The sequence below is a fragment of the Fukomys damarensis genome, unplaced genomic scaffold, assembly GCF_012274545.1.
Source record: "Fukomys damarensis isolate Sample0158 unplaced genomic scaffold, DMR_v1.0_HiC HiC_scaffold_1, whole genome shotgun sequence".
NCBI lineage: Eukaryota > Metazoa > Chordata > Mammalia > Rodentia > Bathyergidae > Fukomys > Fukomys damarensis.
This window is the reverse complement of record NW_022900913.1, coordinates 55436776-55451410: the sequence shown is the minus strand read 5'-3', so window position 1 is coordinate 55451410 and position 14635 is coordinate 55436776. Positions and strand designations below refer to the sequence as shown.

Below are 14635 nucleotides of genomic sequence, written 5' to 3'. Positions count from 1 at the left end.
GAAAAGGACTGAACTTGCTCTACCAATGTCAAATCACTTGGTTTAAATTACTATATTTTGTACTGAGGATCATATTATATTTCTTTTTGGTTTAAAAAATACCCCTATGTTGGGTGTGATGGCGCACACCTGTAATCCCAGGACTCAGGAGGCTGAGGCAGCAGGATCACTGTGAGTTCGAGACCAGCCTGGGCTATATAGTGAGTTCCAGGTCAGTCTCAACTACATAGTGAGACCCTGTCTCAAAAAAACAAAAAAAACAAAACAAAACAAAATCCTAAGCATACACAGAAACAAATTCAAATTAGAAAGTAAATGTACAAAGAACCTTATCGGTACCAAGTTCCAAAGCTACTTCACATGTATGTACACAGGCAAGATAGAATAGGTAACATATAAAAGAATTTAAAATATAACGTAAGTACAGTAGGTATATCTATAGGTGTGTACCACATACCTCTCTCTGATGTACTGTAACTAAAGTATTGTTAAATTTATAAACGTTTCAACAGAAATAGGTCTATCAACTTATCAACACTATTCATTACATACACCCATTCTGGATTAGACCTGTGCTTCTGAAGAAATTCACTGTCACAGTCAGCATTACCAGCACAGCATACCTCAAGTAAAGGGAAGAGATCTTTATCTTCATCCTTTAACATGTTCCATTTCTGGATCAGTGGAGGCATTAGCATCTGAATATATTCCTATTTACAATGATGAAAAACATGTAAAGCTCCGCTATCATATGTAAATAAGTCCATTTTGAGTCTATGAAAATTAAAATCCATTTACAGCAATTGTGTAAAATCATTCATTCCTTGCTCTACACAGTCCTTGTGAAAATTTTCTTTTGAGTAAACTTTAATTTAAATAACTTCATTTTCAAGTCATTTTATATCCTTTTGGAAATATAATGTATATCAATAAAACACATCATTTTATCAAGTATTAACACTACTTGTTAAACCACAACACACATTTAATGTTTATTCTCTAATGACATTTTAAATCCATTCTCTTTTTATAGGCTATACTACTACAGGTAAGGCATAAAACTCTTTATTATTTAGCATTTTTGACCTATCACCTCCATTTGTAATTGTTTTGCACTATACTCCCAAATCTGAACACTCTGAGGAGAAAGGAAAATACATTGAGTCTAAAGCTACAAACACTTGGAATTAAGAAAAAATGCAGAGTATAAAACGTTTTAATTCCCTTTCCTCTTACTCTAAAAAAAAAGTTGAAAGGTTTGTGCAATGATACGATGCTATAATTTTTTACACTTAGTAAATGCTTATTTTAAAAATACTGTTTGCATGGGGGATATACTTGCTGTTGTGTTTTTTCAGTGCTGGGTAAAAACTCAGGGACTCAAACATAATAGGCAAAGAGTTCTACCACTGAGCCATTCCCTCAGCCCCCACTTGTTTTTTTTTTTTTGTACCGGAGATTCAACTCAGGTCCTTGTGATTGCGAGGCAGGCACCTAAAGCACTGAGCTAAATCCCCAGGCCAAGGTCTATATTCTTAATGTAGCACAAACTGTTCAAATCTCATCAAGTCTTATTACCAAATAAATGCTAATCTATTGAGTACTGACTATGCTGTGTATTTTTCCTCACAATAGTTGTTCATATATACTTACTGGTTTGTTTAAATGATGTCCTACTGAATCTGCTAATGTTCCTATGGCATCATAAAGAATGAGCAGGTTCTTATGTTGGTATTTACTAAATGCAAAGACCAGGGTATCAAGTATATATGCAAGATAAGGAACAAGTTCTGTACAAGCCTCCTCCTCCAGGGTAGCAAAGGCACTAAAATTAAAACAAAAGTATTACTACTACATAAAAGGAATAGTTTATAATAGACAAGAAATTAAATATATTTCTTGTAATACATCTATAGTACATTTCTTTATGTATTCCTTGCCTTCTATCAGAGGCTTATTTTTATTTTCTTCAACATTTCTTATCACTTCTTCCTTTCCAAGAGACTGTCACCCGTGGCCATCTGCTTAACTATGAAGGTAAAATTGAAAACTATAGAAGTTTTTGGTCCTTATATTTACTCATCTGACATATTTGGTGCTTACTACTTATACAGTACTGAATACAGCAAAGAACAGAACAATGTATCCATTTTCAGGGAGCTTGGATTGTTTTGATTAATGAAATTAGAATTAAAACTGTATGTTTACTCCTCATATTCAGATCAAGGGTTAAAAAAAGCCAACAAACATTTTAATGTGTTTAAGGTATGTAAAAACACACCACTACCGCTACTCACCTTAAAGTCCACAGTGTAGTTGTTACTACAAGTACATGTTATATATAACTATTAGGACAAATGTACAAAGAAATGAAGAAGCTACAGTATAATTACTTTGAGACCTAACTTTATCTTATTAACATTTAGCTTGTTTCACCCAATCTGGAATCTTCCTAAAATGACAGAATTAAGCTATATATTAATGAAAAATCCTAATCGTTAGCATTCTGAACTATTTATGCATTTCTTTCATTGCACTTGCCATAAATGATACCATATTGTTTTTCAGTTTTCCTGCTAGCCGTAAGTTTGAAGATGGCAGGTACTATTAGCTCAGCATTTAGTAGATATATAACAATTCATAGCTTAAAAAACTGCTGAATGAATAAACTATGAGAAATCAAACACAATCTATCCTCCCCAACCTTAAAAAAGATGGAATGTAATCAATCAGTATAAATGTTTGTTAAAAGTACTTCTAGCACATTAAAAATCAGAACTCTAATTTTAGACATTATTCTTTTAGCTCTAGTAAGGTACAACTCAAATTTACTTTGCTATTTTATGTTATTTCTTTCTATTGAAAAAAGTAGTGGTAAAGCCAACTCTACTTGGGAAAAGGATACATAAATGTATATATGGCAAGCTCTTTTAGTACCTAAGTTTGTTCCAGGAAAACAAAACTTTGAAAGCAACTGTAGGTCTGATGTAACCCTAAACCCAACAGACACAGATTCACAAAGCACTAAGAATCACAGTTAAGTGATCAACTGCAAGTCTAAAGACCTTTCTGTGGAGTTATGGTAGTTATTCTGTAAACTACAGTGCAAATCTACTCAAATTTAGTTATTCCTTCAAAAGAAGCCATACCCTCATCATTTTAATTGTCTGAAAGAATGAAGGTCAAAGATGATTGTACTTTTAGTCACTGAGATTAAAACAGAATGAGAAGAAAAAAAAGCAGACCTGTTTATTTAGGGTTACATTTTGATTCAGGTAAAAGTTGTAAATAAAAATTTCTCAACCAAACAAAATATATCAAATACAGTAATGTGCAAATCCTCCTACAGGCTAGGCCTATAAAAACTTCAAAAAAAAAAAAAGGAAGGAAAATTAAAATTACAGTATAGCTTCTAAGTTTCTTTTGTTATGAAATATTCTGCAAACAGCTTAATATCAACATTCTATTGCAAGGTTGAAAATCAGTCTCTCACTAAATTACCAGCTCTCACAATGAACACTGTATTAGGAATTTGACCCACCTGCAGGCAGCTTCTTGTACTCTCTTGTTGCTATCCAGGATACGCTTTAGCAACTCTGTCATTAATGGCTTTAGGTATGTGTCCGGTGGTTGGCTGACTACCCAGTGTGCATAGCGACTAAGAGTCCAGCATGTTATGGAACGAACAAGAGCCTTTTTATCGGAGAGGCACTGAATAAGGTGAGGAATGAGCTCAGGCAGGTATGGAATCATACCCTGCATGCAACCTAAAACAACAAAAGTCTTTCAAAAAGTGCTAAATTTAGTTAAAATGAAATTATTTCATTTGAACACGGAAATGATACACATATCCTTGAAAAATCAGTATATTTTCACTTCTCTGATAGCCTGTAGCACTAGCTGCTCATAAATATCTTATAGCAGTAATGGCCTTTAGAAACGCCTGTAAAATGTTTCATTTTCTCATAGGTAAATGTTTGCAACCAAAACAGGAAAATGATCCTTTGATGACACACTTTTTTTATCACGTTTCCTAAACTTACCTAAGGAATAAAACTGTTTTTCTAGTAATGAGGATGCTTCAGATATGAGTCCTCAGATTCTGATACCTTTACTCTAAGAAAAATTTGCAAATACATAAACCTATGGCTGTTTAACAGTTAAACTAGTTCAAAGTAAAAAGTTACTGTAAGATGGTGCTTGTATCCAGTCATACCTTATAAAGTTAATAGGGACACAGTCCTGTCTATCCCAGACAGCAGTGTAATACTGAATTCTTGAGAGAAGAGTCTTAGGTTACTGAGTAACAACTGCTTAACATAGCCTAGCCTTATTAGCATCCATAAACTGGGACTTAAATTGGACTTACCTTCAGCAATTGCTCCTAAAACCAAGATGCCCGATTCTTTAACAACCCATTCATGATGGAAAAGTAATTCTTTCAAAAGGGGCAAAATATGTGGCAATAGCTCATCACGATAAACATTTGCAAGAACATCTAGGGCAGCAGCAGAACATTTTCCTAAGGAAATATTTAATTTGAAAATGTTACACTAATCTTGATTACCTTATAATTATTTTAAAAGTATTTACTGTATGTATAATGCTTTATATTTGGAGAAATCTATAAATAGGAGATAGTCATGAAAAATTCCACTAGAAAGGATACATTTCTATGACAATAAAATGAAGACATTCTGTTCTGTCATACTGAATATTAAAGCAACGGAAGAAAATTTGTACTGACATAGAATGAGGTATATGATATACAACATAGAATCTGATTTTATTTTGGGAAATTCAGCCTCACTTTCTTTAAAAAGACATAGACATGTCTTTCAATACAAAGAAAAGCTTCTTAGAGGACATAAAGATGTGTAGGATGTAAAGAGTTGTTTCTTTCCTCTCTTCAATGTACACTATTGTTTTTGAAGAGTAACATATTACAGTCTCAGTACAGCCTGCCCTCTCAACTGAACAGCAGGGATTGTAAGGCAAATTAATTGGTGACTATAGCAAAGATTTGGAACTGTCCTACTGAAGGAGACTTGGGTTCCAATGCTGGATGTGTTGTCAGTACTAGCTACACTAATTTTGGATTAGATTCTCTTTTGTCATTTCCTTACCTACCTAAAGGTTTTGGAAAGATTAAAATGCAACACGGGCTGGGCATTTAGCTCAGTGGCACTGCACCTACCTGGCAAGCACAAGGTCCTAAAAGTTCAATCCTCGGTATGGGGGAGAGTAAAGTAACATGAATGTAAAGTCACGGTCTAATGCTAAGAACATGAGTCACTCTAAGATGTTAGCCATAGGACAAAATAGCTAACAGAATTAACATTATCTAAAACACATTATCTAAAAACACAAAACAAAACAAAAAAAAACACTCCTCGCTGTTGTATGTCCCTAATCATTTAACAATTACTACAACATCATGAGCTTTAAAAAAAGCTGACATTCTTAACAGGAGGTGACTTTGTTCTCTCAGGGTCTTCTGGCAATATCTGGAGACATAGCTTTGTCCACTACTGACATTCTGGGCAGAAGACAGGGACGCTGTTCAAATTCCTATAGTGTACAGGACAGGCCCCACCCCCCAGAATGAATTATTTGGCCTAAACTGCCAACAGTGCTAAGGGTGATAAAATTTTAAAAACCAGTAAGCAAGCAAAAACAAAACAGAAGCACAGGCTCCTCCCTAATTAGAGTGTGGGTCAGAAGGTCAACTTCATAGGTGATGTGAATTTGCAGCTCAAATTGAAAGTTATGATTTTTAAAAAGAGGTGTACTTTATAAGTTTTGAATATAACAATTTATATTACTTTAGAATTACCTAACAACCAGCCAATTCTCATGCACATTAGACATACAAAAAGTTAAGGTTAGGAAACAGGAAAAGTTTGTGGCTACATTTATATTTTATTCTATTATCACAGTCTTAGCAGGTCCTCAGTGAAAGGCAAACCAAAATCACAGTGACATCCCTTCACATTCACTAGAATCGGTATTGTGAAAGAGATTTAGTAACAAGTATTGGAGGAGAAACTGAAACTGTTGGACAATGCAGGTGACAAGATAAAATGGCATAGCCAATTTGGAATACATTCTGGTAAGTCTTCAAAAAGTTAAACAGTTGCCATATGATTCTGCAATCTCACTCCTAGGTACACACCCAAGAAAAGTAAAAGAATGTGTCTACACAAAATCTTCTACACGAATACTCAACAACAACCAAAATGGAGAAATATTCATCAGTTGATGTGGGAGGAATCTGCTGTGCTACTACAATGGAATATTATTATTATTTTCTGTTTGTTTGTTCTTTTTTGAGACAGGTTCTTACTATGTAGTTGAGACTGCCCCAGAACTCACTATGTAGCCCAGGGTGGTCTCAAAATCAGTGATCCTCCTGCCTCAGCCTTCTCAGTGCTGGGATTAGAAATGTGCGCCACCACCCCTGGCTGTGGAATATTATTTAACAATAAAAAACCAAAGTATTGATATATGTTAAAACACAGATGAACCACCAGGCCTGGTGGGGCACACCTGTAATCCCAGCACCTGGGAGGCTCAGTCAGGAAAACTGCTGTGAGTTCAAGGCCAGCCGAGGTTATATAAGACCCTGTCTCAAACAAAAAAATAACAAAAAAGGATGAATCCTAAAAACCTTGAGACTGTGAAAGAAGACAGTCTTAAAAGACCATTCCATTTATATAAAATGACTAGAAAGAGTCAAATACATAGACACAGAATACAAATTAGTAGTTCTATTGGGTTGGGGGAAATGGGGATGGGGTTTCTTTTGGGGTGTAATAAAAATATCGTAAATTAATTGTAACAATGACTGGATAGCTCCGTGAATCTTCCTAATCTCTACATTATTTTTCTGGTACTGGGAATCGAACTCAGGACCCTGCACTTACCAGGCAGGCACAGCATCACTGAGCTAAATGCCTGGCCCTTACTGTCTACATTTTTAATAGGTGAACTGTATAGTTTATCAAGTAATTTTCTTTGACTTACTTAGATTCCAGTCAGAAATTGTATCATCATCATCAATTTCATCATCGTCATCATCTTCCTCTTCAATTCCATCTTCATCATGCTGCTGAGCCACTGTCCTTGATCGATGAAAACGTGGCCTTATATCTTGTTCACTATCAGGAATTGTTTCATCCTCTTCGACATCACCCTGTTTTTTTTTAAAGGGAAATTTTCCGAATAACATATACAAGTAAAATAATCAGAGCATCCACAAATGGTATCATGCATTAGATTATGAAGTATACTTCCCAATTAAGAACTACTCCCTGGTGCAGAAAATATTTCCTTGTGGAAGGAAGAAAAGACCAGGATATATGAAACTCTTTCAAGTGTACTACATCTCATTAGCTCATATAATCTAAGTAGCTGAATCAAATTCAGATTATATATTTAGGAAGTATGTTTTCAAATAAACTCCAAGTTCATTATGTTTGTTCTTTCTTGAATATTTATAGCTTACTGTATGTAACAGGAAGCCTATTCACATAAGGCTGAATCTACATAAATGTTCTATTGGCCAAAGATATACTAACACAAAAGTCACATTTCCTATCTGTCAAAAAGGTTTCCTTACCTTAAGCAGGATAATATCTATATCTGAGTACTTCATTCCATTCACTAACACAGGAATCAACCTATAAAGAAATCAACTTGTGAAACAAAGATCCAATGACCTAAGCAGAATTGTTTTAACAATCTTGTGTATACTAATAAAACTAAAGAGACAAGTACAGTAACATTGTCTTTGAGCATATTCAGTGATATATCTGCCCTTATTAACTAAAGGAATACTAACATAGGGAGGAAGGAGGGAGACTCAAATGTGAGTCCTGCCAAACCTTCATGCTCAAGTCCTTGTAAATTCTAAAACAGACTAACAGTAGTTAAATATTGTAGCTAGCATAAGGTAAAAGGATTTTTACACAATCATATTTCATAAGCTATAAGCATTTTGTATGAAAACCAATTCTATTTGGATCACTGACAGATAAATTGTTAATGATCTTTGTGAACAATGTGAAGGAATGGTGAAGACATGTTAGCCTGGAAGACAGTAGTAAAGAACAATGAGCCCATTTTTCCTTTGAATTTTTTAAGAAGGAAGCAAACTGCAGCAAGTTATGATGTTATTTGAAAAAGAGGCCACAGGGAAAAGTTGAAACAATAACTACTTGAAGGACTAAGATCCCTGTGAATAAGAAAAAAAAAAATTATGCTGTTTATATCTCAAGTAGAAAGACTGGTTAGGAAGAAGACAACTCACATGAAAACCTATGCATAATATTTGAAGGAAGACAAAGGGGTCACCTGTTTTCTCTATAAAGCAGAAGTACTCAAAGAATGTACAAGAATGACAGAATATTTGACACAGTTGCTGTCTTGGCAGATAAAAGCTGACCTGGAACAAAGAATGCCAGATGGTATAAACTGTCCACTTGATATTGATGACCATAGAATGTCTACAGCAACAATTCACTCAGCAATGTAACTTTCCCCATAGTATGCAAAAGCTTAGTTAAAGAAGCAAAAGAGGGAAATAATCCAGAGTAGGGGAGACAGATGCAGGGTAGCTAGAAATTTACTGCTGGTATGGTTTATTTGCACTTACAGCACCTATCAGAAAAAGAAGAATGTGAGATTAGGAAAACACAAAGAGATTTGGGTTAGGCTGTGGCAAGGGGCAGCAGACGGGCTTTAGTAAGTTTTGCAGAAAATATGGAACTGGTTTAGTCTGGCAAGTAAAACCAGGAAGTTGGAAAGTGAAATATGAATATTAATTATGACTATGTAGCAATCTGGCATTGGTCTGATGAAGTCACAAGGCAGGTTATTTCTTTTGAACAGGTCCAATTCTTAAGCAGCTTTCTTCTGAAGTCTCATCTAGTCATTAGAAACAGAGTTTCTAATATGAAGATTATGAGACGGTATTAATACCAACAACAAATGTTTACTGAGTACTTCACATGCATTGTGTTGTTTTACATGGGTAATCTATTCACAAAGTAGTCCTGTAAGATGTTAGTGTATAAAAATAAAGATTGAAAAAAAAAAAAGCCAAAATAATTTTTTTTGTTGGGGGGGACAAACCAAAGCCAAAATACAACAGTTCGACCAGATAACAAATATGTTATTACATGTACAATAATCAAAATAATGTAACACTGGTTGAAAAGGACTATATAGCCTAGAAACAAATACAAATTTTAGTGTTATTCTTGTTACATCAGTGCTTTGTAAAAATTAAAAAGAAACTTCATGTACATATTGATATTGATATTCTCCCTGCCCGCCAATGCATTGTCAAAATCGTCAAAAAGTAGAAAGCACTGTTTTGTGGATAAAAATGGCACCCATTTGGGGGGGGGGGGGCATGCATGTAATGTCTGTGATTTAGGATACTGAGGTGGGAGGATTCCAAGTCCAAAGTCAGCCTGGGCAACAAAGCAAGCTTTCGTTTTCTCAAAACAAAAAAACAAAAAACACCCCTCAAAAAATACTCGTTATGTAATTCTATTATTATGAACCCTTTTGGCTAGGGGGATTAAAAAACAAACCTCCTCAACAGTGGGATCACTCCCAATCCTGATTGCCTTGAACTATTTAACATTTGTACTGAAAAGCACAGCAAATGCCTATTTTAAGAATGTTTGGATTGTATAATGCAAGTATCTAGTAGTTAGAGTCTCACAATATAAATAATACCTCCTAATTTTATAGCTTAGTTTTTCGTTAAATCACTATCTAGTTTAATAAAAATATTTGACTTTTTAGAATTATATGGCCCTATAGCGAGTCCCCAGTATCACAGAAATGTTATTATAAGTTGCAGATGAAAGAAATACAGATTTCCTAAAGAGAAAAAGCTCCATTCTGCATGTCACCTTGCACTTTACCTACAAATAAGATATAGGTGGACATAATTAAAAAAGATAAAGGACTTAGTTGAGTACACGCAAATGAGATTATCTAGGTACCATAATCATCTGGAAAAAAGTGTAACTCTAGAAATGCTAAATCGGGTATATACTTCCTAGATTGTAATTTGGAATATTTCTACTGAACTTTTAAAATGTCCATATACTTTAACTTAAGTAAAAATAACTCAGGAATTCCAATAGAAGGAAACTCACGTGTAGTCATAATCATCTGGAAAAAAGTGTAACTCTAGAAATGCTAAATCGGGTATATACTTCCTAGATTGTAATTTGGAATATTTCTACTGAACTTTTAAAATGTCCATATACTTTAACTTAAGTAAAAATAACTCAGGAATTCCAATAGAAGGAAACAATCACGTGTAGTCAAAGACAAATGTTCACTCCAGAATTATTTATGATTAAAAAAAAAAAAAAAGCTAGTGATGATGAGCACTCTTGTAAACCCAGTTAATTGGGAGGCTGAGGAAAGGAAGATCACCAAATTCGAGGCCAGCCCAAGAGACCCTATCTCAAAATAAAGAACTGGGGATGTAGCTCAGTGGTAGAGTGCCTACTTACCATGTGCAAAGCCCTGGGTTTAGTCCCCAGGAACTCAAAACAAAAAATAAGCCAGACAACCTATATGGTATATTCAGCAACAGAGTAAATATTCATAGAGTGTGCATAGATAATTAAGATTGATTAATATGTAGGTAACTGTATATGTGGTGTACCACCACGATGGAAGAGTATACAGATACCAAAGTTTTAAAGAATGACACAAAATTACAGTGAGTCCCATTGATTTGAATTAATGTACTATTACAATAAAAAGTTGATATATTCATGTCTAATTCAATCAAAGGGGGAAAAGCACAAATATATCAAATAAAGAATTCATATGAAGTAATCACAAGTAAAAAGTAAACAGAAGTCTTATGAGATTACTTTGTGCAATTCTCAATTCTACGCAAATCAATCTGAAAATAAGCAAAAGTGTAATTTTGGGAAAGAACACAAATCACCAAAAATGGCCCTAGAAGAATTAAAAACCATTTTCAGTACCTTCAATGATAATGAAACAGTATTTTATAGCTCTCAAACTTCGTTCTTTTTTTTCTTTCAGGCCTTCACACTAGGCTACATTTCCAGCCCTTTTTCATTGTGAGATAGTGTCTTGCTACACCGCCCAGACTCTCCTCAAACTTGGATACTCCCACCTCACCTTCCAGAATAGCTGAAGTCACAGGCATGTGCCATGGTACTCATACTCAGTCTCTGTTCTGTCATTTCTTTTGGCTGGGACCCAACTCAGGGGCTTGTGTATGCCAGGCAAAATGCCACATCCCCATCCCTACTCAAACTCCACTCTTGATACAACATTTTTGAAATAGAAATAGATGAATGTTTTTATGGCCTACCTGAGAGAAATGCTAAAATCAAAAAAACTGTTTAAAAGCAGTAAGAAAATACATTGTTATCTAGAATAAAATCAATAGCCATGGAATAATCAGAAAACATATTTTAGAAAAGACTATTTCAACATTATCAAAAAGATAAATACTACTCAGAAACATACTCTCTGATATATATATGATACTTGAAAAAAAATACAAAAAGGTTCTTAGAAAATAAAATTGAACATGAAATACATCACTTTTCACTAAGACACAAATTTTGAATTTACTGAGTCAAACAAAAACCAGGAATTGAAACTAAATAAGGTAATTGTCAAGTTTACTGAATAAATAAAAACAGCCAGAAAATAGACAAACGGGGAAAAATAATTAGTAACAGGGAAGAAAGCATACAACACATTGTAACTTTTAACAAATGTCAAAACAATATAATCAAAATTTAAAGCCATAACTATAACTGAACTTCTATGTTATCACAAGTGGGAAATTATTTTTTCAAATGCAAAATGCCATTATGAAGTTTCTAGTCAAATTAGATTATATAAAAACACAACTATAAGGAATGACTGTTAAGGAATTAGGAATTAAGTTTAACAAGAAGGCAGTATTTTTAAGTAGGAATACTTACTTAGGAAGATGCCTCACAAGCACATCTTTGCATATTGGTTGCTCAGCCAAAGTGAGCCAAAATTCACAAGCTTCTAGAGCCACATTTTCATCTTGATCTTGGGTCCTCTGCAGCATGTACTGCAAACAAAACCCTTCATATTAATAATAACCAGTTTAAACCATTTAATAATACTAACCCGTTTAATATAAACTCAGTCCTCTATTGGGAACTTGTTCTAGCCTTGCATTTTACTCTTTTTCAATATAAGCTTTTGAACTTTAAAAAAAAAAACTTCCTAGGTGACTCTAAAATGCAAGTAAATTTAGAATACACCCCAATAAAAACTGTATGTCCACTGTACATACTGTTTCTGTGAAGGTGTACTCCATGATCTTCCAAACTAAAATATCTCACACAACAAAATACGGCAACGTTACAACTACTACATATCATGTTCCACTGTTAAAGCTACTATTTCTGAGTACTGTAAAGAACTAAAACATTATAAAACTAAGGCTTTCCAGTTGTGATCTAGTAAATGTCAAAAACTTTAAACTTTAATTAACTTCAAAGTTCCAACCAATCCCAGATGATTTTTTAAAAAGAGGTCTGTAATAGAAAACACAATTTACATCATATTATGCTGTTACAAATCTTTATCCTTACAACTGCCTTTCCTAATGTTGAGAAATTGCTGCACATCAGGGAACCTAGCATTCTTTTTAACACATCTTGAGTACCCAATATGGAACTCTGTAAAGGGCGGGCACAAGACAAAATACTAAAGCACTTATAAAGCAATATAATACTCATATATGACCATGATCATCAATATGAGAAGATGATACAGTGTGACTGTAGTATTACTGAGCAATGACAAAACAAATTATTTTATTGCAATAATATATTACTGGGTGGTCTCTTCCTCTAAATATGGTTAAACTGTGATCAGTATACTTAGAATTTTCTAGCGCAATCATTTTAATTTCATAGGGGCTGAAAGAAAACCTTATAAAATCTAAACGGTTTGCTAAAACTATAAAGGATCAATGTCTTTTCTACTCAGTAATCTCATCAATTCCCTGTCAGAGTTGATCAGATGAATTTTACCAGTAATAGAAAGCAAATTCGTAATTAATTAAAAATTCCAACACAAGAATACTAATTTCCCTAAGTTTTATTAATCAGTGTAACCCACTTTTAATAAATACAAATAATCTAAATACTTCCTCATTCACTGTCTTGATTAAAATTTACCTATTCCTTACAGCCATTGACTCCTTTAAGTAATTTCCTCCTATAATCTTAAATCTCATAAAAAAAAATCAACTTATGCTTTTAAGATAATTATTTTTATATGCCCTGCAATGTGTTATTAATTAGAAAGCTGTAGTTTCACCTTATACATTTTGTGCCCAATATTGTTCTTAGGGTTTAAGTGAAGAATATTTAAACTGCTTATGTTACCTCAACTATATTATGCATGTGAGGAAGCAGGCGATCCATTCGAACTTCAAGCAACATCACAAGTGCTCGGCACACATTTTTCCGTACCTCTGGTTCTTCATCACCAGCCAATGCAAAAAGATTCTATTGTAAGAGAAACATAGTTTTTTCTAGTTTTAAAATTTCAAAACTTTAGAAAGATTTGCAGGCTAGTGATATTTAAAGAAACCCTTTGAAGATATAATACAAAAACATCAATAATTTGCAAGCTAGAGCTATTTGAAGAAACTCTTTGATATAATATACAAAAAGAGACTGAATTTGCCAGGTACATGCCTGCAACTTCAGTTCTTGCGAATAAGGTGAGAGGACTGCCAAGTTTGAGCTCCAGGTAGGCTAGTTAGTTTTGAAACCCTGTATTAAAATAATAGAAAGATTGGGAATACAGCTCAATGAAGACCCTGGGGGTTCAATTCCCAGCACCTCCCCCCAATAATATGTTGAACCTAGGGGCACTCTACTACTGAACTACATCCCCAGCCATTTTTGCTTTGAGACAAGGTCTCACTAACTTGCCTAGGCTAGACTTCAAATTGTGATGCTTTCGCCTCAGTCCCCCTCCCTTGGTTGCTTGGTTTACAAGTATGCACCACTGTACTTGGCGAAACAGTATATTGAGAGAGAAGAATTTAAAAGTAATCAAGGTACTAAACATAATACTCCATAGTCAATGTCGAATTACAAATAGAAAAATTAGTAACAGAAAGTGCTTCAAAAAAAAAGGTGATGACAAATCTTACCTCAATAAAAGAATCAATATGCATCATCAGGGCTTGAGTCCTGCTGATGATAAACTGATTGACACATGCAACAGCATGAGACCTAGGAACAAAGTTTAAAATTAAACATGTTTATTATTAACAGGAAGAAATTTAAATGATATACTAAGTGAAAAAAAAATGTAACTTGCAGGGCATTAGTATTTCTAAGCAAGTGAAAAAAATGAAACGATGTGTATAAATTTTTAAGAGTGGACAGCTCTAAAGAGCCGGACAGGTGATGAGTACAACTTATTTTATAAACCTACAAATTTAAAAATAGGCATACATTCCTTTTGAAACAAAAAATGGAGATGACAGTGTGTTCTGGAGTATCAAGCTCAATCTTTTACCAGGGTTATTATAATATGCTCTAGT

At 34.1% G+C, this 14635-nt stretch overlaps 1 protein-coding gene across 4 annotated transcripts in view; it reads right to left on the bottom strand.

The window, feature by feature from the left end:
* Window positions 1–14635, bottom strand: part of Tnpo1 (transportin 1) — a 79185-nt gene that overhangs the window by 18611 nt on the left and 45939 nt on the right. For all 4 annotated transcript variants that reach the window (XM_010637334.3, XM_010637337.3, XM_010637335.3 and 1 more), the window contains exons 7-15: window positions 14240–14321; window positions 13461–13583; window positions 12012–12130; window positions 7622–7682; window positions 7027–7195; window positions 4370–4522; window positions 3542–3767; window positions 1654–1825; window positions 624–710 (exon numbers count right to left, since the gene is read on the bottom strand). In XM_010637334.3, coding sequence (XP_010635636.1) covers window positions 624–710; window positions 1654–1825; window positions 3542–3767; window positions 4370–4522; window positions 7027–7195; window positions 7622–7682; window positions 12012–12130; window positions 13461–13583; window positions 14240–14321 — 1192 coding nt within the window. The remainder of the gene's footprint in view (window positions 1–623; window positions 711–1653; window positions 1826–3541; window positions 3768–4369; window positions 4523–7026; window positions 7196–7621; window positions 7683–12011; window positions 12131–13460; window positions 13584–14239; window positions 14322–14635) is intronic.